The sequence below is a fragment of the Monodelphis domestica genome, chromosome 4 (assembly GCF_027887165.1).
Source record: "Monodelphis domestica isolate mMonDom1 chromosome 4, mMonDom1.pri, whole genome shotgun sequence".
In the NCBI taxonomy this organism is placed as follows: Eukaryota; Metazoa; Chordata; class Mammalia; order Didelphimorphia; family Didelphidae; genus Monodelphis; species Monodelphis domestica.
Window position 1 is genome coordinate 387,471,156 of NC_077230.1, and position 26,661 is coordinate 387,497,816.

The 26,661-nt window shown below is 39.4% G+C and overlaps 1 protein-coding gene across 16 annotated transcripts in view; it reads left to right on the forward strand.

The window, feature by feature from the left end:
• The window catches only part of EIF4G3 (eukaryotic translation initiation factor 4 gamma 3), a 386,696-nt gene that overhangs the window by 329,189 nt on the left and 30,846 nt on the right, over nucleotides 1-26,661 (forward strand). For 11 of the 16 annotated variants that reach the window (XM_056795635.1, XM_056795637.1, XM_056795636.1 and 8 more), the window contains 9 exons: nucleotides 1,235-1,354; nucleotides 1,737-1,847; nucleotides 9,060-9,230; nucleotides 13,706-13,903; nucleotides 19,340-19,486; nucleotides 20,169-20,405; nucleotides 21,635-21,739; nucleotides 25,639-25,771; nucleotides 26,097-26,191. In XM_056795635.1, coding sequence (XP_056651613.1) covers nucleotides 1,235-1,354; nucleotides 1,737-1,847; nucleotides 9,060-9,230; nucleotides 13,706-13,903; nucleotides 19,340-19,486; nucleotides 20,169-20,405; nucleotides 21,635-21,739; nucleotides 25,639-25,771; nucleotides 26,097-26,191 — 1,317 coding nt within the window. The remainder of the gene's footprint in view (nucleotides 1-1,234; nucleotides 1,355-1,736; nucleotides 1,848-9,059; nucleotides 9,231-13,705; nucleotides 13,904-19,339; nucleotides 19,487-20,168; nucleotides 20,406-21,634; nucleotides 21,740-25,638; nucleotides 25,772-26,096; nucleotides 26,192-26,661) is intronic. The other 5 variants (XM_056795650.1, XM_056795638.1, XM_056795641.1 and 2 more) reach the window with 1 other exon arrangement.

The window sequence follows — 26,661 nt, forward strand, 5'->3', positions numbered from 1 at the left end:
CCTTTTTCAGTCTAATTATACCATACCCTCTACCGTGTACTCTTCCATTCAATGTCCCTGGTCTCTTGATTGTCCCATGAACAAGATGTTCCACCTCTTACCTCTGGGCATTCTCTCTGGCCAGTCCCTTTATCTGGAACACTTTCTCTCTACCACTGCAACTACTGACTTCTCTGACTTCCTTTATGTCCCAACTAAAATCCCACATACTGGAAGCTTTCCCCAATCCTCAATTCTAGTGCCTTCCCTCTGTACATGATTTCCTATTTATTGTTTGTTTTTTGTTTCCTCCCATTAGATTGGGGACTCCTTGAGGGCAAGGACTGTCTTTGGTCTATATCCACAGTGTCTGGCACATCTAGCCTTTTAATAAATGCTTATTGATTAATTGATTGATTTGTTAATAAGCACTTAATAAAGTATATATTGACTTATCAAGTTAGAACATCTTCAAATCTATATTGCTGTCCATGTTCTCTTCTCATCTATGACTAATTGGTTCCCTTTGGGGGAGTATGGGGCCAATGGAACAAAAATAACTGATTTGCCCTCTAGTCTAGCTAGTTTAGCTTGCCTGTCTAGTCCATGGTCCCACCTCTTAACTGGAATCTTGAATCTTGAATCTGTGTCTTTTGTTCATGAAAGTAAAGACTTTGTCCTAAATCATCTAGGTGTTTTAAACACATGCTCTTTTGAAGTTGATCTATATCTCAAAAGTAAATTCTTGACAGTCATTAGACTTTGGTCAGAATGAAAAATAGTTTAATTCTTGAAATAGGTGTTTGACATCCTGAACAGTCCCAGCTCAACTTTGATTCTACCATTCAGAACAGATAGATTGGCCACTCTTCTGCCCCGTAGAGTGTACCCTGAGTAGTCTGGGTCAGCCCTCAAAGCACTGGAAGGCCTTCATGAGCCAAGGACCAGAGCAGAGGTTGCTGACTTCCACATTTGGATGACTCTTCACTCCATCTAGCAGGTGGTCAAGACTCTTATGGCATTTGCCTTTTTTGAATCTTGGACACTTCCATTTTTTTTTAACCCTTCCCTTCAGTTTCAGTTCTAAAACAGAGGAGTGGTAAGGACTAGGTGATTGTAGTTAAATGACTTGCCCAGGGTCACACAGCTAGCAACTGTGTCTGAGGTCAATTTTGAACCCAGGGTTTCCCTCTCACTCCAGGCTTGGCCCTCACTTACATGATTTTTTAAAATCCTCCTTTGCTTCCTCATGCAGATCAATCAACCCAAATTGCCCATGCGAACTCTGGACCCTCGGATGTTGCCACGAGGACCAGACTTTACTCCAGCCTTTGCAGACTTTGGGAGGCAGACGTCTGGTGGAAGAGGTGTACCTGTAAGTGCCTGTTCCTTCCAACCCAATTAGTTAGAATCTGACCACAGACTCCATGAAGTCTTGCCTAACAGCAAGAGAGCTGCTTTTATTCCTCTCCCAGAGAAGACTAAGTAGAAGAGGTGGAGACTCTGCTTTCCAGGCTAATATTGAAGCAAATAAAGGATACTTTTGAGTGGTTTTAAACTGATAGAAGCTGGTCTGCATTGATTTGGTCTGGATTTGTTTTCCCCATACTTCTTTCACAATGACCTGCAAATGTGTTAGGTAGAGTTGTGCTCTTTAATCATTTGATTGGCTTTGTCCGGTCCTGAGAAGTGGAGAAAAAGAGATGGACACGACCCACCTAATTGGCATCTCTTTGCTTTGTCTTTTTTTACTGCAGATTTGCAAAGTGCAGAGCAGGCACGGCTTACCGGTCTTGGAGCAGGGCAAAGCCCCCACGTGCACCCCACTGCCGATGTCTCACCCCCCGCTGAAGAGCCTGCCTCTGGGGGTGCGCTGGATCCTTTTCTTCCTGGGCGCTTGGGTGGCTGGCGTGGCGTAATCTTTCCCGCTTGTGGCTCTTCTGGTTGAGTGTAGGGCAGGAACTAAGAGTGTGAATGATGACATATGCAAAATGGTGCAGTACTGGTAAAAAGCAGATGACCGTTACCGCCTGCCGCCCGCCCCTTCCCCCCAGGCTGGCAGGCTCTTCCGCGGGGGTGTGGCCAGCACCGTGCAGTGCAGCATTCAGCCACCTGGTGCCCGCTCTGCACTTAGTCAACGTGCTGGGGTCAGCGTCAGGGGCTGGGAGGCCTCCTTGGCCCGTGATTCATTGACACATTCAGCACTTAATGCTAAATGTTCTAGAGGATTGGGGGTCTCGTGTACATTTGCAGATCACCCTGTTAAGAGTAATTTCTCTCTTTTAAATATTTTTATACAAGGTGATGTATTTCCCCACCACCTCTTTTTTTTTTTCATGACCTTTTTTGAAACCTGCTTTGCATTAAGACTGCATTATTGGAAAAGTAAATTCATGGATAGACACTTAAAACTGATAAACATTTGTGGCAGCTAAACGTTGAGCAGATATATTAATGTGCCCACAATGAACTCCATGCCACAAAGTATTTAAAAAGAACCTTCCCTTTGGAGGGCTTCTCAGCTTTTGAAATTACCACTATGAAGGCACACTGTGTGTATGTGTCACTATGTTCTAATCTCACACAGATTTGGAAATTTGGCAGTTGTTCAGCTTTTTCTAAAACCAAATTTTGATTTTTCTATTTCCTAAATGATCTCACCACAAAGTCTAAGAAAGCAGCTTTCCAGAACCATTGAACCTCATATTTAACAACATTTTTTCCCTTTCTTTTTGATGGTTTAAATTTGTTCTTTTTTTTTTATTCTTACCATTCAGATTATTCTTATGGTTAACAGCATCTGTGCTTATCATATTGCTCAACTTTGTTCATATGCCACTCACATCAAGTGTTGATTTCTTTCTTTTATCATGAACATTCACTTTTCTTTACCAGCTTGCTATGCCGTGTTTGCCAGTAGTTAATTAGAGCAGAAGAGAAACGTTGCCAGTCAAGAATAGGTTCTTACCCACTCATACAATAGCCAAAGCTACTTTTTACAACATTTCTTTATGATTTAAATGTTATCAGAATGTATGTATACATGTCACTCTAGACTACTATATAGAGTGTGTGTGTGTGCATGTGTGTGCATGTGTGTGCGTCGATTGATTCTGTATTAGATACAAGATAGTCAGAAAAAAATGACAGCAATAGAACCATTACCAAGAATTAACTTCTGCAAAACAGGACAACCAAAATTCTTTATTCTTTTCCTCTAAGTATCTCTAGAATATTGCAAATCAAATTAATGCACTTAGAGGAGTAGTAATGACCTGATTTCTGCCTAACTAATCTTACCATGTACCTTAACTAACACTAGTCCTTACATCCCAGTTTCTGTTACTTTTTCATTTTTAATTTAATTGTTGGACTGTAGAATTTTAGGGATTAGTTAATTTTGTAATGTTCTCAAGCAAAACTGTTGAGAAAATGTTTACATAAGACCCTCATGCGTACCCCACATGAAACTAGAATAAAGAGAAGGAAGATGAGAATATTTTATGAGTGTGTGTGGATCTATCCACACCCACATAAATAAAAACCTTTACTTTCTATCTTAGTAACTAACAAATCTTAAGACAGAAGGGCAGGGGCTAGCCAATTTGGATTAAGTGACTTGCCCAGGGTCACACAACTAGGAAGTGCCCAGATTTGAACATTGGTCCTTTTGACTTCAGGTCTGGCGCTCTATCCACTTTGCCTGTTCCACCTGTCCCCCTCCCCCAGAATATTATATTTAAAAAATGCTAAACTAGTGGAAGTTTTCCTATCACTTTTGTTACATTGCTATTGAAATACCTCTGATGTTATATGCTTTTTTTTTTTAACTATTGATATTATAGCAGGAGGGGCCTCATTCTTTAGATAAGCACTAGGCTTCCCTTCTAAGTCTGTGATCCAGTGACTTTTTCTTTTAATCTTAGCAGATCATAGCAACAAACACAAAATAATGTGAACCCTGTAGTAGACATTGCCAGTTTTGACCTCTACGTTCATTCTACAAAATACTTCAGTTTTTTTAAATTACCAGAAACAATAAATTGGCTTATATGTTAAATGTACTTCAGTTAGTTCTCAAAGTAATATAAAGTATTTACAACTACTTTAAAATATGTATTCTTCTGTGACCAACTAAGAAAAACTTTTTAAATTGATCAGCAAATAAGACTGACTTTCATATGCAGTTTAGTAAAAAGGTCAAACAACGGTCTCTTTCATGCAAAATAAAGTATTCTTGTGTTACTTTCCACACACTGTTAGGGCTTCTGGATGTGAGAGTTTTGCAGTTTCTTTATAAGAATCATGTGGGCAAATTGGTTTGTATTTTTAGTAGTAATCTTACATTACCAAAAAAGTTCTAGAAGAAAGGAGGGGATGGGGGAAGAGGGCAAAGAGACGCCATCAAAACAGTGTGTTAAGTTAGTTGATAAAGATAGTTAAAGCCACCATTGAGTGGTCATCTTATCTCTCCTGTCTTTTTATGGGGCCCCGACTGAAGTACCCCAACACAGAAGTTTCATTTCAGATCCTTACTTAGAACTTACTCTATGCAAGACCCCTATGTTTGGCCCTAAGGAATAGAATGATGAATAAGACACAGAAGCTTGCATAACGTTCAATAGGAGACTGCAGATATGGATACAGATAATTATAGCACAGGGCAGAACATGAAGGTTGGACCAAATGATACCCAAGTCACTCCCCACCCCACCCCCAGGTCTAAATCCTAAAGATCTTAGCAGCAAAGTGAAGAGGTTCCAAAATTGAAAAAAAAAAAAATTCAACTTCTGGTGATGAATCTAGATACAATTCATCAATTCAGCTGCCATTTACTGTGAGCCCTCCCCATGGCTGTGCGCTGGGCCCGATGGTGGTAGCTGTAAGACGTGATCCTCTGGTGTCATGGAGTATGTCTCCTTGAATGATCCATTTCCTGAGGGAGATGGGGCAACAATACATCTGCTTTTCAAATGAAAAGTGGGTTACAATCAGCAGCTCTCCATTTCCTTAGAAGAAGAAAGAGGGCTGCAGGTATTAGCAGTTAGGCTGTAAGTGATCAAGTTTGCCATCATGAGGGGCCTATGGCTGTGACCAGATGCTTAAACCTCCCAGACCGAATTGAAAGATGGAGCTTGTAAGCTCCTTGAAGGACAGATGAAGCTCAAACAGTTTAGTAGATAAGAAAACCCTGAAGTTGGAATTAGGGCCCGGGATTCTAGTTTCTATCTATTCTTTAGCTCTTCTCCCCCTGGGACTCCATTTCCTCATTTGTAAAATGAGAAATCTGGGTCAAATGATCCCTAAGGTCTCACTCAATAACTATACTTCTGTGCCTTTATGCCCTTGGGCTCCTTGTCAAAAGATAACCCGCTCCTAGGGCAAAGCTTTGCCTAGGCATTGAGGCCTCAAGGAAATGTTTACCAGCAATTTCATTGATAAGTAGGAGATAATGATAGAATTCTCTAAAGCTTTTTAGCTAATAGTTCTTATAAAAGCATTGTATAAATTAAAAGAAATGAAAAATACTTAGTGGTAATAATTTGAAACCATAATTGTTCAATGATTTCATTGGACTTTTGATTTTTGCTCTTAATGAAATCTATCCATTTTTTTAGCTGACGTGTACGTAGATACATGTATACTATACATATATGCACACATTTACATTATCTACTCCGGTCTATGTTTATATCTGTGAACTTATGAGAAACTGAGAATATAAAAAGGGGGGACAGTTAGTAACATTAGCTATTTAAGCTTCTTTGGAATTACAGGTTGCAAGTCCTTGAGGAAATTAATTAATAGAACTATATATAAATCATGACTTTTAATAAATAATTAGCACTTGTGAACAATATTATCCTTCTTCAGATATAGAACCTACAATTCAACTTGACCTCAGAACAAGGAAATATGGATCTGTAATTTCAACTTCTCCCCCCAGGACCATTGGCAGCCTATCAGTTAATTTCTTGTTACTTCGGCTTTCTGTTGGACATCTAGTTTAGAGTGTGATCTAGCAATAGTGATCACATTTTTAAGTTGCTTGAATTGACAAGATCCATGTAAATACATGTTTTTGATAGGTAGAGAGCTTGAATACAAGCACCATTTGTTGCCCTCCAAATGCAAATCTCAGGGTTATGTGTGGACTTTTGAAGAGATGGGAATTTTATATCTCTTCCAGCAAGAAGAAAATTGCTTCTTAAAGTTAAATATCCATTTGGTCTCATTTTATACCAATTTTTAATGTATCCAGTAGTAGCAGTTCTTGACAAACCAAATGAAAACACCATGGCAAAAGTAAATGTCTTCTTGGCTGTATGACCCTTGGCAAGTCACTTAACCCCACTTGCCTAGCCCTTATTGCTCTTTTGCCAGGGGATATATAAAATTCTCTTATAGAAGATAGAGGTTTAAAAAAAAAAAGTAAATGTCTTAAGATATAAATCTATGGTGCCACTTAGCTACCCTGGTACCTGGCTGCCTTTTTTTTGGGGGGGGGGTCTTTTCCCTGTTTTTAAATATATGTCCCTTAACTCTCCCTAACCCACAAAATGCAGCTTTTTTTCATAACCATATTACAAAGCTATGTGTATATAGCAAAAATGAGAGATTATATGTCATTGAATTAAGAACACAGGTCTAGAACTTAGAACTAATTTTGATTTGAGATATAGTTTTACTATTTGACTGTAATGAATTAGATTTCCCTCTTGACTCATGTTTTCCTTATTTGTAAAAATGAAGATTTAAGATGGAAGAGATATGATGAGACAGCAGTTCTAGGGAGGAAAATTCCAGAGATTTTAGCAGACTATAAGCTTAAGTAGTGCAACATTATAGGGGAATGAGCATTCCACTGTACTCTGGCCATATCAGACCTCACTGTTTTCCATTGTGAAGTGCTACCATTTTAAAGAAAGATAGCAGGAATATCCAGAGAATACAGCTAAGGTATTGAACGAACTTGAGTCCATGTCATTATTTACGGATCAGGTAAAAACAAAAAACAATGGACATCTTTAGCCTAGAGAAGAGTCATGGGGACAGGGGAACTATCTTCTAGTGAAGGTCTGTCTGGTAGAGGATGGATTAGACTTCTTCATCTAGCCCTAGAAGGTACAACCAGCAGTAGTGAGGGGAAGAGGCAGAGACCAGTATAGTCTTGGATCAGGGAAGACTTCCTAACAAAGAGAGCTACCTCAAAGTGAAAAGGGCCACCTCCAAAGTGTGTATGTGTGGGAATTCTCCCTTTTTTGGAGGTCTGCAAAGAGAGGTTGGACGAATACTTGTCAGGAAGATTTTAGAAGGAATTGGCTCCTAAAGCCCCTTCTACCTCTTAGATTCTTTGTTTGTGACCTCCAAGTTGCTTTCCTATTCTGGCATTCTTAGCTGGCTGCAGGGGACACAGTTGGTGTTGGCTTCCCAAAATTCCTACATTTTATTTGATCTTGGCACTAATGGGTGTTGGAACAGTTTTATCTGAACGCTGCCAATTCCTTGTGGGCACGGCCATTTCTAATGAGCTTGAATGGCAGTATGTGAAAGGCAGAATCTAGAAAGACCACAGTGTGTATGAAACCTTTCAAAGCTTTTTAAAATTTCATGAATAAACATCAGTATCTGACTCAGACTAGGGTTTATCTCTGCATTTGCCCTCCTAGAGAACGTGACTTTACTCCTTGAAGTTCCATAGGAGTTCTGAGGTGCAGTATGATGATGGCCTCAAGCCAGATATGATTCAAGCTGATACGGGTTGGTGTTTGGGAGCTAAATAGTGATAACTGCTTGTAGCACGGAGAGAATTAAATGTCAGAAAGAGAGGTGTCTGTCAGTATATTATGTATCTCAGATTTGCCAGCCAGAGAGTCACCCTAAACATTTAAATTGGAGCAACAATAACCAAGTAATGAAAGGAGTTATTGTGATGAAAATTTTATAGGACAAGTGCCATGCTTTGCTTAACCTGATTGTCCCCTGTCATTATCTCCCTTAGTTTTAATGATGAGAATGACATGGTTTCATTTTTTGGTTGCTGTGGGATATGGAAAACATAAGAAATAGGAGCAGAGAGACCTTATTTAAGAAACTTTTGGGAAACGGCAATGATTTCTATATGTATGAAGGCATTCGTGATAGCCGGTGTTCCATTTGAAGGTAGCAATCTATATCCAACAGGAAACGTATATTGGAACCTAATTATTGACCAGGTTCTGTTTCAAAATGCAATTGAGATGTAATGCTGACAAAGGCTCTACAGGCCCCCTTCTTTGTTTTTATATATCCAGCTTAACAGATTGTATTTTCCCAAAGAAAAAAAACAAAAATCTTAATGAACTGTAAGGAATTTGTTTATAATCCCATTTAATTCTGATAGTGTAGAAATATATTTCCTTGGAGCAGATTTGGTACTATCACTGTTACCTCTACTTACTATGTTGTAAAAGTCACAGGGGGGCAGCTGGATTGAGAGCCAGACCTAGAGTTGGGAGGTCCTAGGTTCAAATCTGGCCTCAGACAGTTCCCCAGCTGTGTGACCCTGGGCAAGTCACTTGACCCCCCCATTGCCTAGCCCTTCCCACTCTTCTGTCTTGGAACCAATACACAGTATTGACTCCAAGACAGAAGGTAAGGGTTTAAAAAAAAAAGTCACAGAAGTTGGTTACCTTCTCATCAGCGTGTTTATAGAGTAATTTCAAATGTCAGGGAAGGACTAGATTTGTCCCTTCTAATTCTTAGAATATTTGTTTGGGAGAGGGGGACAATGTAAACTACAGACCTAATAATCACCATCTTTAAAAACTTTAGGTCATCAAGAAAAACAAGTATTTTTTAAACTGGAGAGGAAAAGTTCAGTCACTGAAAGCTCAATCGGCCCACGGGGGTGCTACTTTTTCCATCTTTTGAAAGAAAAAGATCATTGATTGCCCCTTACCTTGACAATACATAACCCCAGTCTTTGCTTGCATCTAGAATGGTTTACAGTCATCAGCTGATATGGCTTGAGCAGCAGAACAAATACAGTGAACTGTAAGTACTCTGTGTAGATATAATCAGGAATGTTCTTATCCTAGTTGTTGAACGTTGGCCCAAGAAGATCTCAGCCGGGTCAGAGAAGAGAGCCCAGGAAGATCATCACTGTTTCTGTGAAGGAAGATGTCCATCTTAAAAAGGCAGAGAATGCCTGGAAGCCCAGCCAGAAACGAGACAGCCTGGCCGAGGACCCTGAAAACATAAAAACCCAGGTAAGGCTACTCAGGGAAGTGGTCCTAGAATTCTTGTTCATAATCTTATCTTCAGTTGTACTTAAACTTAACTGAGCTTCAGCTTTTAAAAAATCTTATTAATGTAGCTATTCTAAAATTATTCTTAATTTCCAAATCCACTGATCTTTTCTCAGTCACAACCCTCTTGACTTCTCTGCAGCCTTTGACAATGTCAGCCTTCTAGATACTTTCTCTTCCCAAGTTTTTGTAACACTGATCTCTTGCTGGTTCTCTTCTTCCCTGTCTGATCACATGCCTCAATCTTTGCTCAGTCTTCATTGAGAGCAGATCCACTAACCGGTCAGTGTCTCCAAACACTCCATCCTTGGGACTCTTGTCTTTTCCCACTTTACTGTCTCCCTTAGTTGCTTCCTCAGTTTCTGGCAGTTCAATGATCATCTCTATGCAAACAATTTGCAGATTTTTGTATCCAATCCTAATATTTCTCCTGAGCCTGCTCTTTTGGAGATGTAAGCCTGGATGTCCTATAAACATGGCAGCTTCATCATCCAAAACAAAACTCATTCATTTTCCCTCAAAACCATTCCCTCTTATATTATCTTTCTATTTCTGTTAGGGGTACCATCGTCCTCCCAGCACCTAAAGGATCATCTTCAACTCTCCTTCCACCCTTGCTCCACATATTCATTTTGAGGCCAAGTCTTGCTGTTTCTGTCTTCACATCTATGTGTACTGTCTGTCTTCTGATAGACATCACTTTGGTTCAGGCCTTCTGGATGGTGTTCCTGCTATAGGTCTAGTCTCTCTTCATTTTCTCCTTAATGAATCTCCCAAAGTAGTTTTTCTAAAGCACCAAGCCAACCAGTTACTTCCTTGCTTAATTTCCAGTGGCTCCTGTTACTTCTCAAGCCAGATGTCAAATCCTTTCTGTGACTTTCAAACACAGCCCAAACCCTTCCTGCCTTCTAGGCTTCTTAAGAAATTTCCAGGCATGCCACTGTCCAGCAGCACTGACCTCCTTGATCATCCTCAGGCATGGAACTGCCATTTCCTGATGCTGAATCTTTAGAGGCTACTGCCCAAGTCTTCATAGTTCCTTGTCTCACAATACTCAATTCAAATTCTGCCTTCCTTAGGAGGCCTTTCTCAGGCCTCCAATGCTAATGCTTTTCATCTGAGGTGGCCATCTACTTATAACCTTTTAGGCATGTCATTGTTTGGTGGTATGCTGTTTTCCTTATGAGACTAAGTTGAGGGTGGGAACCATGGTTGATTCAGTTTTTTTTTTTAACCTTTATGTTCTGTCTTAGAATGGATACCAGATATTGATTCTAAGACAGAAGAAAAGGCTAAGGCAGTGGGGGGTTAAGTGACTCACCCAGGGTCATATAGCTAGGAGAAGTGTCTTAGGCCACATTTGGACCCAGGACCTCCCCTCTCCAGGCCTGGAACTCTATCCACTGAGCCACCTATTCTTTATTTCAAGGTTCCATGATTTTATCTGTGTGGAGTCCTCTTTCCTATGAATGCCAACTGTCCTGCCCACCCTGCCTCCCCAATCTCCCAACCCCGGACAATTTTTAAAAATTGCTACTGTTGACCAGATTTATGACTTGGTGGTCAGTTTCCTAGTGATGGATCTCTCAGCCCTTAACTTCTCTTTTCCTTAGAAGACAAATACATGCTCTTATCTTTATAGCTTTGTTTTCAGCTTTTCCATTTTGGTGTATTGTTGTTTGTTCATTTCAGTTTTTCTTTCCAACTCTTTGTGACCTCATTTGGAGTTTTCTTGGTAAAGATTCTGGACTAGTTTGCCTTTTTCTTTTCCAGCTCATTTTACAGATAAAGAAACGGAGGCAAGCAAGGTTAAGTGACTTGCCCAGAGTCATACAGCTAGTGATTGTGTGAAACTATATTTGAACTCAGGGCAATGAATCTTCCTGACTTCAAGGCCTTGCACTCTATTTGCTTTACCACATAGCTACCCCTATGATGGCATATACGGATCTGTTAAAACTTACCAGGGCCTTTATTTCTTTACTTTTTCCGAAAGCAGATAGCATGCCTAAAACTTTCATGTATCATAGAATCTTTATTCCATCCCACTTTAGGTGGATATTCTCAGTCTAGATCTTCATTAGTTGTTTCTATTTACCCTGTTCTGATTATAGCACAACAACTTGGTCTCTATTCAGTTTCTAATTTTAGTGCAAATTTTGGTGCCACCCCCAGTAAATTTAGTAAAATTAGAGTTAATTAATTTAATACATGATAAATTTTATAAATAAATGGCATATAAATAAATAATTAATTTGGCAAATAGAAGATTAATGCATTTAGCTGAAGTCAGAAATTAAGAGCAAATTTTGGGAACTATTTAATTATTATTCTTTGGGAAATATTTAATTATTATTCCTAAAACTTATTTATGTTACAATATTGACTAGTCTGAGCTATCTTCTATCCCCAGGATGCCTCTGCCCAACTTTTGCTATTTCTTTTCTCTCTTGTCTTGCTAATGAGCAGGAAAATGCAAGGGCATCTCTCTCTTTCTGCTATCTGGTTCTAGATCTGGTGCTTTGAATCTTTTTGTGTTTGGAAATAACTTTTGTACTCTGGTTAATAAAAGCTTATGAAAATGCCAACTTTTATTTAGAATTTATTAAAAATGAAGCTATCATTTTTTTCTTTCATCCACGTTTTCATGGATTCAAGGAAATATAACCTCTGTTCTAAACCATGTGCACCTTTTACCTAGACAACTACAATGGCATCTTTTTTTTTTTCTCACTCCATGCTCTCCCTGTCCTGAAAGGCTATTTTTAAAATCTTATTTTCATTTTCAGTTCCAAATTCTCTCTTTCTCCACTCCTTTTCCTACTCTACTCATTGAGAAATCAAGAAGTACAATAGCCATTATTACATAACTCATGGGAAAAAATATTTCTGAATCCAAGACAGTCTATTATGGCAAACCTATGGCACTCATGCCAAAAAGGGCATGGAGAGCTTGTCTCTTTCGTTGGCATGCCTACCATTGCTTGCCAGAATTTGTTACTAAAAAATCAGAGGTACAGAGCTGTTCCCTTCCCCCTCTCCACCGTGCCTGAGGACATTCCCCCCTTACCTGCTCCTCTGCACAGTAGCCCAATGGGGAGCACTTCCTCCTTCCCCTGTCTTGGGTAAGGTGGGGGCCACACAAGGCAGTTTACTTGGTCTGTTGGAGGTGGGGCATGGCTTGCAGTCTCTAAAAGGTTAATAACTTCATGTTCATCAATCATGTCTCTGCTCAGAAACTTCAGAGACTCCTTATTCCTTGGGATAAAATTCCATTTCCATCTATAACTTCTCATCCACTTCTCCCCAACATAAATCCCTAATTCTTCCATTTTTGCCTCCTCTCTGATCCTGCTTATTCTCTCTTTTGATCCAACTGCAAGACTTGGCTGGATATTTTTCTTCTACTCCAAATGCCCTCCCTTTGTCTCATCATGTATATCTTTCAAGATTTATCTCAAGTATCATTTTCTCCACAAGCTTTTCCCAGGGTTCTGGCCTCAACTAATTTAAATTTCATGATACTTCTTTTTCAGACCTGATCATAAACTCACTTTTTGATTAATTGTTCCAAATATGAGGTTATTTCCCCAACTAGATTGCAAGTTTCTGATGGGCTGGATCTATGCTGTAATCTTTATGTCTTTTGTATCCTCAGGAAGTACCTGAGTGCTGGGCCCAGATTGATCCTCTTTCCGTATTCTTTGAAGGGAAGAATTTGAGCCCAGACTGATTACCTACTTTCCATCCTGAAGTTTATTTGTAAAATTCAGTGATTATAGTCTTCATATGAGAAGTATTAATTCTTCCCAAGCAGGAGAGGGACATCTTATATACTTCTTGTTCCAAAAAACATATTTACATGCAATTGTTAGAGATTATAAAGAGTAACAGCCATGAATGAACTCAATAAACAAGAGGAAAGGGGTGGAAGTGTTTCATAGGATAGCAGCTCAGAGTTGGAAGAGGCCTTGCAGAAATCAAGGAGTCTCTCCTATCCCTCTGCTTGAATCTTTCTTGCAACTGAAAATGTACTACTTATTTATGAAATGCCGCTAGTTATTAGAAAATTCATATTCCTACTCGGGCAGATGTCTTCCTGAAACTAGCTCTATCCCCTGGGGCTTTAAAAAATTAATTCACTTGTTTTTCTGATAGTCTCCCTGTCCCAATAAGACTGATATATTTAATTTCTTTAATCAATATACATTATTAATAATATTGAACTCATTATTTTCATTTCAATTTTATGTTCTTTTTTTAGCTTCAAATTCTTTCTTCCACTTTCCCTCCCCCTACCCATTTGAGAAAGCAAGAGAAACATCTCATTACAAACATGTAATATTGTATTTTAAAACAATTTAATCACGACTAGTTTTTCATGCAGCATCATTTCATGAATCTTTCTGGATATTCTCTTTTTATAATCTTTTTAGGAGCTTTTCCGAAAGGTTCGGAGTATCTTAAATAAACTGACACCACAGATGTTCAACCAGCTGATGAAGCAAGTGGCCGAGCTTACTGTTGACACAGAAGAGCGGCTGAAAGGAGTCATTGACCTGGTCTTTGAGAAGGCTATTGATGAACCCAGCTTCTCTGTGGCTTATGCAAACATGTGTCGATGTCTAGTAACGGTAAGAAGAGAGGAAGGAATAAAACCAGAAATCCCTAAGAGGTATATTCTCCCCTCACTGTACAATTCCTCCCAGAAGTATTCATGGGACTATGTAAAGAGGAGAATTATGTTTTTGGCATTTTAATAGAATTTTTCTTTTTCCTGGTTTGAAACAGAGCCAGAGCCTTCATTTTGAATACATAATGTATATGTTATATATCTAAATTTATTTGCTGACACATGTTGAAAAAATATTAGTCTTCATGTTGCTGGTATCAGAAAATAAAAGATCTAGAAAACAGAGAAAAATTAATGCTGAGAAAGTGGTATCAGAGCCCATTATAATTCCTTGGGATGTGAACAGTTTTAGCTGTGAGGCTGTCAATTTATGGGCACAAACTACTGTAACAAAAGAACTCAAACTTATCTCATTAATGTAGCAGTTTTGTCTCAGTCTCCTAGGAAATTAAAGAATGCTTGTTCTGTGATTGAAAGAAAAGAAGCAAGATTGTTTAAATCTGAAATTTTGAACCTTGGTGGTATCAGGGACTCACCCTTTTGGTGATCAATCTGGTGAAGCCTATGACCCCCTTTTCAAGATCCTGCTAAATATATTCATTAAAATCCATAGCATTACAAAGGAAACCAATTCTGTTGAAATGCAAACATCAAAATGTTTTTTAAAAACAAATTCACAGCCTCCTAGGTGAAGGATTCCTAGTTTCACTGTTAAGGGAGACCCCCATTTAAAATCTTTACAATCCTTCTATTTATAATCCTAGCTTTCTTCCCCATTGCCTTGCTCTTCTTTCTCTTTCAAAACAACTGATTGTTGCCTCCCAGCATTTGTAGCTAGATTTACATGCTGCTAAATCTAGAGCACAGAAGGAAAGGAGGAACCAACACACCTCTAATTACTGTTCCCCATGTGGTTTTTTCTGGTCTACATTCATAAAATTGTCGTGTATTATATGTGTTTCCTCTCCTCATTGCTCCTGGTTACCAGACTTTTTGAGTAGATCTTTCTTGTTATTTGATTTATAACTTGATTATCATGATTTCTTGTTGTGACTTTTCATTATTTGATGACATATGATGAACACACAAAGATAGTGTGTATTGAGTACCAAATCAGTGGCAGGGTCTGGTCCCTTAGAGGAAAGAGTGAGAGTGATCAGTTGGATAGGGTAAGAGTCCTTCATCAGAGAGGACAAACTGCAAAGATGGGGCATGTATTGATAAGTATAGATAAGATTACTAGTAAGATTATAAATAGGAGTAATAATAGAAGGAGTGTCAACATAGTGGTAGCACTCATAGCAAAAAAGATCCACAAGTTTTCAGACACATAGAGAAAAAACATGATAATATATTATTCTAGAGACCAAGGGAGAAAAGCTTGCTTGACCAGAATAGGAACAAAAGAAATCAAGAAGAGTGGCAACCGAGCAAATACTGTACAGAAATATAGGGAATTTAGGATGATTGGGAAAAGACATAGGATAATCTCTAGGGTTGTTCTTTCTCCCCACTATGGAAGATTTAATTTAAACATGATTTCTGTGTTCATAGAAAGTTTAATGGAGTACTGTTCCTTAGAAAAGCCTTTAGGTATAGTGTCCAGAGCAGCAATAATAGCTACTAACCCAAGAGCTCTTTCCGGGACAGAGAAGTTGGTTTGAGTGGTCATAGATCTAAGACAGCCCGAATCAGCTCTTGGGTGACTTTATTCGAAATACATGGGCTGCTACAAAGTCACGTATGTACACTGAGTGCCTTCACTGCTTTGAGTCAAGCCTCACAAATACCCTGATACAATGCATGGCTGTACTGAGGGGTGAGGTAAAAACATCAGCCAAGAAGATAACAGGAGCCTCCCTGGGTACCCTGTTATTTCTAACTGTTCAACTTTGAATAATGGTAGAATCAGAGAATGCAAAGCTCCATAATGGACCTACATTTAGATCCAGTCCTTTTCCTACAGGGAGAACAAGGCTTCAAAGTATTCCAGAAGAGGGGGGCAGCTGGGTAGCTCAGTGGATTGAGAGTCAGGCCTAGGGACAGGAGGTCCTGGGTTCAAATATGACCTCAGACATTTCCCAGCTATGTGACCCTGGGCAAGTCACTTGACCCCCATTGCCTAACCCTTACCACTCTTCTGCCTTGGAACCAATACACAGTACTGATTCCAAGACGGAAGGTGAGGGTTAAAAAAAAAAAAGTGTTCCAGAAGATCCCAAAACCTGGATTAAAGGGGGAGGTGCCCAAAGAGTGGGCTGTACCTAAAACATAAACAAATCTCAAATTTTGATTAACATATGGTGATTTTGAGTGTTGCTGGTATTTTCAGGCACCTTTTAAACAGAAATGCCACCATTCTTGCCTTGACAACCTCATAACTTTCATCCTGTCTTTAAAGATTTAAAATGGTTGAGGTCTTAAACTGTAGTGATTAAAATAGTGGAAGATATAAATTGTGATAGATATAAGAGCGGGTGAGTAAATTTGACCGCAGAAATATGTTTCACTACAGTGTCTTGGTTTTTAAATCAAATATAAGGTGGTCGCCAGGGAAATATTCCCAATTATTCAAATACCCAAGTCAACTGGGTTTATAGAGATTTTAATTAATACAAATGTGGAATTAAAAAAAGAGAGAAAAAGAGAAAAAGGAAATAAGTATGAAGGGCCTTAAGCCAACATGGCCTAGACCTGAGTCTTAAGAGAGAGAGATCAGTCAGTTAGTCTTTTAACACTCACCACAAGGTCTGCCTAAGCAAGGATTCTAGTGACACCAGGCCAGCATCATCTCAGCTGCTTTCACCAGCTCCCTCCTCTATCTGAATGTTTCAGAATCAGTCCTTCCTCAATCTGAATGTTTCAGAATGACCTCCTCAATCTGAATGTTTCAGAATGACTTCCAGTTCTTCTCTGAGCTCTTATTTTTAAGGGCAAAATCTCCTATGTCACCTCCCCTAAGTTCTTCCATCTACCCATCACTGTAGATGTTTTCCAAAAGACAGCCCATTTTGAATTCACAGCTGAGTAGATTAATCTCTTTAGTAAGTCAGGAAAAAAATGCTGCTGTGTCAACTAATTTCATTAAGAGAAAACCTCTGAGTACGTTTTTACCTTTTAGGTCTAAGTAGTTTTCAAGTTGCCCCACCTTTATAGGTACCTAGCATCCCATTGTATCAATTCTAAAAAACAGGCATGGCTCAAAGAACTCCTTGCCTTATTATAAGCATGGGTCCAAGTACTTTCTTTGTTTAGCAAGGAGTTTTCTCCCCTAAAGCAGTCTTAAGTATGGGTGGAGTAGAGGTCCTCCCATAGCAAGGAGTTTTCTCATCAAAATGGGGAATGTTCCCAGTCCAATGGGGAAATTTTTAACATTCACAAGTCTGAGAAATTTCAAGGTTTACAGTCCTCCATAGTAACTATTGCAGAGAATTCACAGTGATTGTGGACATGAGCAATATTTCAGACTATTGTGATGTTTTTACTTTCTTTCACAAGATGATGAGGATCAGAATTCTCTCTGAGTTTCACGTCAGATCCAGAATTTATTTCAGGTCATCAGTTTGTACCTTGATCCACATCATTCACCCACCTTTTTATTCCTGCTGTGGTAAGAGCAATTGCATCAGATGTGTGAACTCCCCTAAGAGCCTGGGAGACCTCTGCAGAGAGCTTTAAAGCAATGCTCATACTGGCTTCACCCACTGGCCCTCCCACTGGCTCATCCCTGCATCTTTCTTCTATGGCAGCAAGTAGAAGGTTGAGGCCACTAGTGGGCCCTTTGTCTTTAGCATGTTACATTTGTCTAAAGAAAGTTAGTGCCTCGACTAACTTGTAGGTCTTTCAGGTTAGGTAAGTCACAAAGTGACCACAAGTCTTTTGTGTTGGTGTTTCAAGAATAGAGTGGTCAGGTCACAGTCCGAGTGCCATTAATATCACCATTTTGCAGATGAAAAACTTGCCTTGGGATCAGTTAGAGTTTTGAGGGAGCATTTGAACTCAGGTCTTCTGACTTCCAGTTTAGCACAGCACCACCAAGCTACTTATCAGTTCCAGGACAAACTACTTGGACCAATTTAATCTTTATCATTCGGTCAGCATTAAGTGCCTACTTGGTGCCAGGCAGAGGTGCTGTAAGTTCTGGGACTACAGAAAGAGGCCTAAGCTAATGCCTGCCCTTGGGGAGGAGAGGTCCCCCAGTTATTTTCTAGGTGTCTGTGATTTGCAGTTGTTCCTGGCATTAAGTTCTTTGGGATAGTTGAATATAGCAGGTGATTCTTCACATTTTTTCTTAAACACCGTGCAAGCAGTGTGGCCTAGTAGATTATGAACCGAGCTCCAAACCAGCAAGACCCAGATACGAGGCTTAGTTCCTGCCCAGCTCTCCTTCTAACATTGGCAGAGGTTTAGGGAGCGCTCTCATCTGGGAATTCCTTATGGGAGTTCACTGGACCCAGTTTCTATCTGTCTGTCTGCCTGTATGTAGTCTGTCACTACAATTCATGATCATGTGCATTCTGTGTAGCATTAACGGTCCATTAAAGGCATAATGCAATTCTCAGCTTGTGTATGTGTATGAGACATGTAAGACTTTGTCATCATTCAAGAATAGTCATGATTTTGTTCAGTAGATATGTACGTTGACTTTTTGATTATTTAGACCATTATAAAAATTCCTTTATTTGATCACTTTCTTATGGTTGTAAAAATTTTTTTCAACTAGTTTCTACTTTTTAACTTAAGGGTTGGGACTGAAGACTGTCTTTGCTCCATTGGCATCCTCCAGTTTAGGACTCTTGTTTTCTAAGTGTGTCTATCCCAGGTGATCTTCTTTGGTGGGCTCTTCTGTGGCTCAGAAGCATACCCATTATGGGGCACTTAACAGTGAGGCCTTGCTTCTAAATATGTGCTTAAGATAAAAATGATCAGACATAAAGTGTTGGTATTCAGAGTGGCTGCAGGCTGGCATTCCTAGAAATAGCTTACATATGGCTAGGTGCACCTTGCTAAGTGCCAAGGACCTTTGGGCCTTTTGGTCAGAATAATGTTCCCACCTAGATGACAGTTTCCCTATGGATAAACAGACTTCCCTTCTTTACTGGTATGCAATTTCTACTTAGGAACTTCTTAGTCCTTGGGGTGCTCTGAGTGGTTCAAATTGGTTTAAAACTCAGTATGCACTGGCAACAGAAAACAGAGTACAGGAGGTCACTGCTGAGAAAAAAAGTACATTGTTTCTTGAATAAAGTGCAATGAAATTCTTACAGCTAAATTCAGGAATGCCTACAAATGTAATTATGACAATCTTCTTGGCAAGGTCCTTGCCTTGCCCTCTATTAGGCCCCAGGAATGCTTGGTGACCTTTATGATTCCAGAAAGAGCTCCTGGGAGAACATATCTTCACAGCTGCTTTGTGTATTTCTCTGTCTGGATATAGCTAAAAGTGCCCATGGCGGACAAGCCTGGGAACACGGTGAACTTCAGAAAGCTGCTCCTGAACCGCTGCCAGAAAGAGTTTGAAAAAGATAAAGCAGATGATGATGTCTTTGAAAAGAAGCAGAAGGAACTTGAGGCAGCCACCGCAGTGAGTATTGTTACAGTTGAGAACAACCCATTCTACTGATTTGCTGGTGAACAGTGTAGGCCCACGTGTCCGTGCTGCAAGGGAACCAATGCCTGTTTGGGTGTGAACACAACATGTTGATGTGTGTGTGTAGGTAACCCCTTGAGCCTGTCATAAAAGGGTGATTTCTAACTTTTTTAAAAGAAAATGCACTGCCTAAAGGAGAGGAGATTTAGCAGGGACTTAGTTGTCCTCAATTCTCTTAAACCCTCTCATATAGAAGTGGGATTAGATTTATTTTGTCACGGTCGAAAGGGCAGAACTAGGAGCAGTGAATGGAAATCAGATTTCAGTATGAAGAAGAATTTTATATCTGTTAAAAATGTCCACAAATGGGCTGAGCTCCCTAGTATGCAGTGCTTGGTTCCTCTTTACAGAGAGGGTTGGTGTGAATCCATCAAACTCCTGATTGGGATAAGATGAGCCAGGTGATCATTCAAGTCCAGTCCAGCTCTTCAGTTTGCCCATTTTTCCTGAACTGGAGTAAAGCAAGTCCTCAGATACTATGTTTGCTCATTTTAGGAATGAAGACATAGAAGGTTTACAATACAGAACCCCCCCCCCCCCCCTCAGTTTTGGTTCTAGTGACTTTGCTGTGGCTTCCCTTATCATGCATGATCTCTGTTTTACCATCAAACTCTAGCCAGAGGAGAAGACGAGACTCCACGATGAACTAGAGGAAGCCAAGGACAAAGCTCGGCGAAGATCCATTGGCAACATCAAGTTCATTGGGGAGCTTTTTAAACTCAAAATGCTAACAGAGGCCATCATGCATGATTGTGTGGTGAAACTGCTGAAAAACCATGATGAGGAGTCGCTAGAGTGCCTCTGCCGCCTGCTCACAACAATTGGCAAAGACTTAGACTTTGAGAAAGCAAAGGTAAAGGATTACTGACTGTCACCAGACTGTTGAATATGGATTTCTTCCCCCTTACATAATGTACCTGTATCACTTATACCCATTTTTCTTTTTTTTTAATTAGATTTTCCTCTTTTTTTGAGTTTTAAAATGCATTTATTTTCTCTCCTTTCTCGCCTATGCCCAATTGGGGGGGGGGGGGGGGCAATGCTTTCATGGCAGATATGCAGAAACCAGGAAAACAAATTTATATATACCATCCCCATCCGAAAATGCGTACTTTGTTCTGCATCTTGAATCCCTTCTGTGTCTGGAGATAGGCAATGATCTTTGATTCTTGGTCCTTATTGTCATTGCCTCAATCAGAGCTTCGAAACTTCAGATTCATTTGTTGGTACAGTGTTGTTTTTACTGTATCAACTATTTTCCAGTTCTTGGAAAGCAATTTGGACTTGCCACCAAAGGTCTCTAAAGTGGACAGACCCTTTGACACACAAAAATGTCTATAAGGCCTGTGCCCCAAAAGAGATCAAAGAAAGAGAAAAAGGACTCATAGGTACAAATATATTAATAGCATTTCCTTTTGTGGTAGCAGAAAACTGGAAACCCAGGGAGTGCCCATCAATCAGGACCTGCCTGAATGGATTAGTGTGTGAATGTAATGGAATATTGTGCTATTAGAAGTGGTGGAAGTGGTGGTTCATGCCTTTATGTCATAAACATGAGTTCCTAAGAGCATTATCTCATGCTTGAGAGGGCCCATGAAGGTCAGAGCTACAGTAGTTGAGTCTAAAAGGGATGTCTTTGGGAGCATTTGCGCAAGGCCTTTTGTCAACACCTTGGGGGGACGAAATATCCTCAGAACCTATATTTGTGTGACTATTCCCTAGCCTTTGGTTTACAAGTTTTGAAGAATGTAATTTCTCAATATTAATCCTGTGCATGTTGGAGACAGTGTAGTACAATGGAAAGAGCACTGGCTCTAGACTCAAAGGACCCAAGTTCAAATCCTTTGTATGTGGACAAATCCCTTTCCTTCTCTATCAAAGTCAGGATTAGACCAGATGATTTCTGGTCAGACAAGTTAGCAAGGCTACCAGAGATGGGCGATGGCATACACTTAGCAGCAGTCTACTTGGTGTTGTCTTCTGTGGCAGGCACTCTCCTGGTGTTTGCTAGGTTGGGGCGTGGATGCTATGATAGAATTCACTCAATGTTTCTCTAGATACTGATGATTCTATTTCTGGCAGCCTCGTATGGACCAGTATTTTAATCAAATGGAGAAAATCGTGAAAGAGAGAAAAACATCATCCAGGATCCGCTTCATGCTTCAGGATGTAATTGACCTAAGACTGGTGAGTGGGGAAGCAAACCCTTTATCCTGATTCCTTTCCATGGTCTATTCTGAGAGTGTATAGTATTGCTCAGAAGCAACATACCTATTACTTATGTTATATTTGAGTCTTTTACCTAAAAAATTTTACCTGAAAATTTTGGGATCAGGAAACAAGACCAGATTTGAAATTAAAATTTCCCTATTCCTTTTTCCATTGTCAATGTCAGGGATTTCCTGACATTTCTCATTTACCTCTGGTCTCTCTTCTTTCTTCTCTTCCTTTCCCCACATATTTCCTGAATTCAGAGAATTATTTCTTCCAACAAAATATATATATTTTTCGTTTCCAGGCCCTAGAGTTGGTCCTTTTAGTTCAGTCCAGTAGACATGGTGCTGCTATCAGAACCAGGCTTGACCCTCCAAAAAGGGTTATCTAAGTACCTCCCCTTGCTCCTTTGTAGAAGGAGGTATGTGGATATAAATAACTGTTGAAAATAATAATCATGTTTTTTAAGATATTGATAGGTTTCTTCTCCCTCCTTTCCCCCCCTTTTTATGAGATATAACTCCCTGGGAGAGGGAAAGATACAGGGAGAAATGGAGGTAATGTGAAAACAAAATCAACAAAAATCCATTTAAAAAAAAAGTAAAATGAGCTCTTTAAGGACAAAATCTTTTTTCCTTCTTGTACTTGTTATAACTTCATTCTTCCCGGAGACTGGAGGCCATTTCCAAAAGGACCTATTGCTTAGAACATGTTTATATCAATTCACTAGTTGCCCATCCATGCCTCCTAAGAATTTACCAACTGACCTTCCTTATCCAAGGCTGGCTCTCTCATTCTTATTCCACACTGCTGTCTGGATTGTCTTCCATCTGAAGCAGTTTAATTCTTCCCCCAAAATACACCAAATCTCTCGCTCTCCCCTGCCCCCTATTCTTCAAACCCCCTCCCCCCATTAATCTTGTGAATCCCAGAGTTGTACAAGTTCTCAGAGACCAATCTGACCCATTCCTGAAAAATAATCCTTTTTACATATAGCTATCATCTCCTCTGTAAGTATTCTCCTTCTCCAAGATATAAACACCCCCAAATCCTTAAAAATGATGCTTCTTTAGCATAATCTTGAGTCCTTTTACTATATTGATGGCCCTCTATGGAAACACTCCAGCTTATCAACATTCTTATTAATCAACATGAAAAGTCTTCTCTCTGACACTGGAAATAAAGAGTGGAACTAGAAAAAGAGAAGGAAGGCGATATCTCTTAAAATGGTAAAATTTTGTTTAAAGTAATTGATAATTATGTGGGAAATTGATAATTAAAGTGGGAAACCCAAGTCCACAGGAAGAATTTAGATTCTGTAATAACTATTTAAACTTTTACTGCCAGAATGCTACCTTTTTTAAAAAACCTTTACCTTCTGTCTTAGAATTGATACCAAGTATCAGTTCCAAAGCAAAAAAACCATAAGGGCTATGCAGTTGGGATTATGTGACTTGCCCAGGATTAGCTAGGACAATGTCTCAGCTCAGATTTGAACCTAGGATTTCCCATCTCCAGGCCTAGTGCCCTATCCACTAAGCCACTTAGCTTTTTAAACACTATTCCTTGTGATTCCAAAAATGAAATAAGAAAATATTAAGAAGTTGCAGATATAAATTTTTTGCTATTAAAAAGAATAAAATATCAGTTATTAATAAAAAGAAGTTAGACTTAACTTTAAGTAAGTGAATAAGGATGTATGGGAAATTTATTTTATCATGTGCATATACCTTAAAGCATTTAAAGAAATAGTTCAGGGGATGCTTGTTCATCTCCCATTGATAGATCCACCATGAAGATAAATGCAACTTCTATGTTTTCCTACATAGAAACTAAATTTAGAGAGACTTTTTTGAGGAATTTAAGATCCTCCAAACCAAATAAACATACTTTGATACTGAGCAGATGGTGAAAATATTAATCTAAGCATTAGAGACAACAGAAAAATTATTTTGGAAAAAATGGTTTAAGATCAATAAATGGAAGAAGCCAATCACTAATGACTATTCAGAAGCTTCAGACCTAGGTATCATGAATGTTTTGTTCAACAAGAGAACCATATAATACTGAATGAGGCAACCATTGAATGTGATTAAAAAAAAATTTTAATTGACCATCCTTAACATACTTTTAATAGCTTGAACTATTATGAATGAGCATAGAATGCTTTTTAGCATCATTTATCATTCATCAATTGGGCAGAGGAAATATAACAAGAAATATCCAATGAGAAGAAAGGATAAACTTGTAATTAGTGCCACATCATTACTATACAACTACCCTCCCTGGGTTTAAAAGGCTGTTGAATGAAAAAAAAATTATGAAAAGACAAAACTTGACTTTTATTAATGTTTCTTTTAAGAAAGTGAACCAGTTTGGAACAGCTGCTAGACCAGAAAAGCTAAAAGAACCCAAGGACTGCCTTGTTGATCAAATATTTAATTTTTTTGACAAGTGGAGCTATGTGGTAGTCCAGCACACCCCCAGTATCAAGTCCCAGTTCATTGATAATCTTAAAATTTGGTGGAATCGGAAGACTTCCTTGTTTCTTCTAAAACACGAGGTCCAGCTGAACCAGAGTAGACTGGTGGTATTTCTATCTAAAAGTCAAAAGAAAACAGCAGACTCAAGATGAAGCAGACATTTTTTATCATGATCTCTTCTTATCAAGAGTAGTGTAATTACCACATGTATGTTTTGCTATGTCAGACTTAGTTTACTCTTTTGTGAAAACTGCAAGGACCAGGTTCAAATTCCACCTCTCTTGCTTACTATGTATCTTTGGTAGTGTGACCTTTGGCGAATCTCTTAATCTCCATGGTCCTCACATTCCTCATCTCTAAAAAGAGGGAGTCAAATTGAAATTGTTTCATATGATCTTTTCTAGCTCTCATTCTAGGAGGCAAAATTGTAAAAAGTGGCTGGAGCCAACCAAATAATTGCATGACTCTTTAAAAGCTATAAACATTATCTAATTCGCATGTAGATGAAATCAGTGCTAGAAGTGACAATCTTGACCTACAGTCAAGTATGGATATGGGAAATTGTCCAGGACATTGAAGCCTTCCTAAAGTCTACTTTAACAAGAGTTTTAAGAACTATGGTTGACTCTTCATGATTTGTGGTAAATCATGATCTCGTAGCAATCAAAATGACAAAGAACCCATAGGACACATGCGTATCTAACAAATGGGTAACTCGCATGTAAAAAGTGGTATAAAAGGTACATATTTAATCAGCAAAAGATTTCGGCATGGCCCTGGAGTAAATTTAGACGGTAACAGATGGATAGCTTAAGTGACATATTGATTGCCCCCAAGATAGTAAAAGAACCAGAGAAAGGCTTCTCACATAATTGATGGGCTTACAAAAAAATCTTAGGGGACCAGCTAGGTAACATATTGGATAGAGTGCCAGACCTGGAATTGGAAGAATCTGGATTCAAATGTGACCTCAGACACTTCCTAGATGGGTGACCCTGGGCAAGTCACTTAACCCCCGTTGCTTAGCCCGTACCTCTCTCCTGCCTTGAAGATGCTCCATAGTATATCTGTTCTAACAAAAAGTAAGGGTTTTAGGGGGAGAAAGAGGGAGAAAGACATGGAATAGAATCTCATAATATGATAAGGCTACCATAAAGGATTAAGATCTGCACTGGCAGAGAGAGTGTCAGAGATCACCTTGCTTCTCCTTCTTAAGGCACATTTTGTTTCAAGTCTTTCCTAGCTCACCATTCCTCATGTCATTTTTTAGAGAACAGGCCCCAGAATAGGCAGTGTGTACATGGCTGAACCAGAACTAGAGCCAGGTCCCTGGTCTCCTACTGCAGATGTTTTTTTAAGCTTATTACTTTCTCGTTACTCCTTTCACAGTGCAATTGGGTGTCCCGAAGGGCAGATCAAGGACCCAAAACTATTGAACAGATTCATAAAGAGGCCAAAATTGAAGAGCAAGAAGAACAAAGAAAGGTCCAGCAGCTCATGACCAAAGAGAAGAGAAGACCCGGTAATTTTTGTGAAAGGGCAGAACTGAGTGCTGGAGGAATTATGCCTGTGGAAGAGGGAGGAGGGTCAGGTTTGGAATGAATGGTTTGAACAGTAATTTGGGTGCAGAGATTGGTTTTGGAAAGTGAATGTAAATAGGCTTTCCTGCACCTTTGTCTTGAGTGTTAGAAGCTTGAAAGGGTTAAATGCATCATGTTTATAAAGTGTTTTTGTGTCTTTACTAGGCTAAGTCAGCCAGTTATTTGACTAACATTATTAAGCACCTCTTGTGTGCCGAATTCAGTGCTCTGATGTGGTGATGTGACTCATTTGGCTTGTTTTTGTAGGTGTTCAAAGAGTGGATGAAGGTGGGTGGAATACTGTGCAGGGGGCCAAGAATAGCCGTGTGCTGGATCCCTCCAAATTCCTCAAAATCACTAAGGTGAGCCTCATGTCTTAAAGGGGTTGTAGTCATTCAGAATGCACCTTGTTTTACAGAAACCTTGATATAGCATAAGCAGAGAGATAGCCTTGAGGCCAGAAAACGTGGGTCCCCAAGCCCCACCTCCATCATCTGCTTGCTCTGTGACCCCAAACAAGTCACTCCAAGTCATTTGTTACATTTGATACAATAAGAGTAGCACCGGGCCTGGGGCCTGGCCCCGAGAGCCATTTGTTCTTTAGCTTGGGCCAGGTCATTTAAGCCTTTCTGAGCCTGTTTTTTCATCTGAAAGAACCCTCATGATCCCCAGAGATATTTACTCAGCTGGCTAATAATGTAGGCAAATATAGTCCCTGAAGGGAGATGTAAAGCAAAGAGATACCTTCTTCCTTAGCATAGCTCAAGGACCTCTGAATTCATGTTCTGTTAAAATAGTTTCCTTTTATGACATTTGCACTATTAACTTCAGA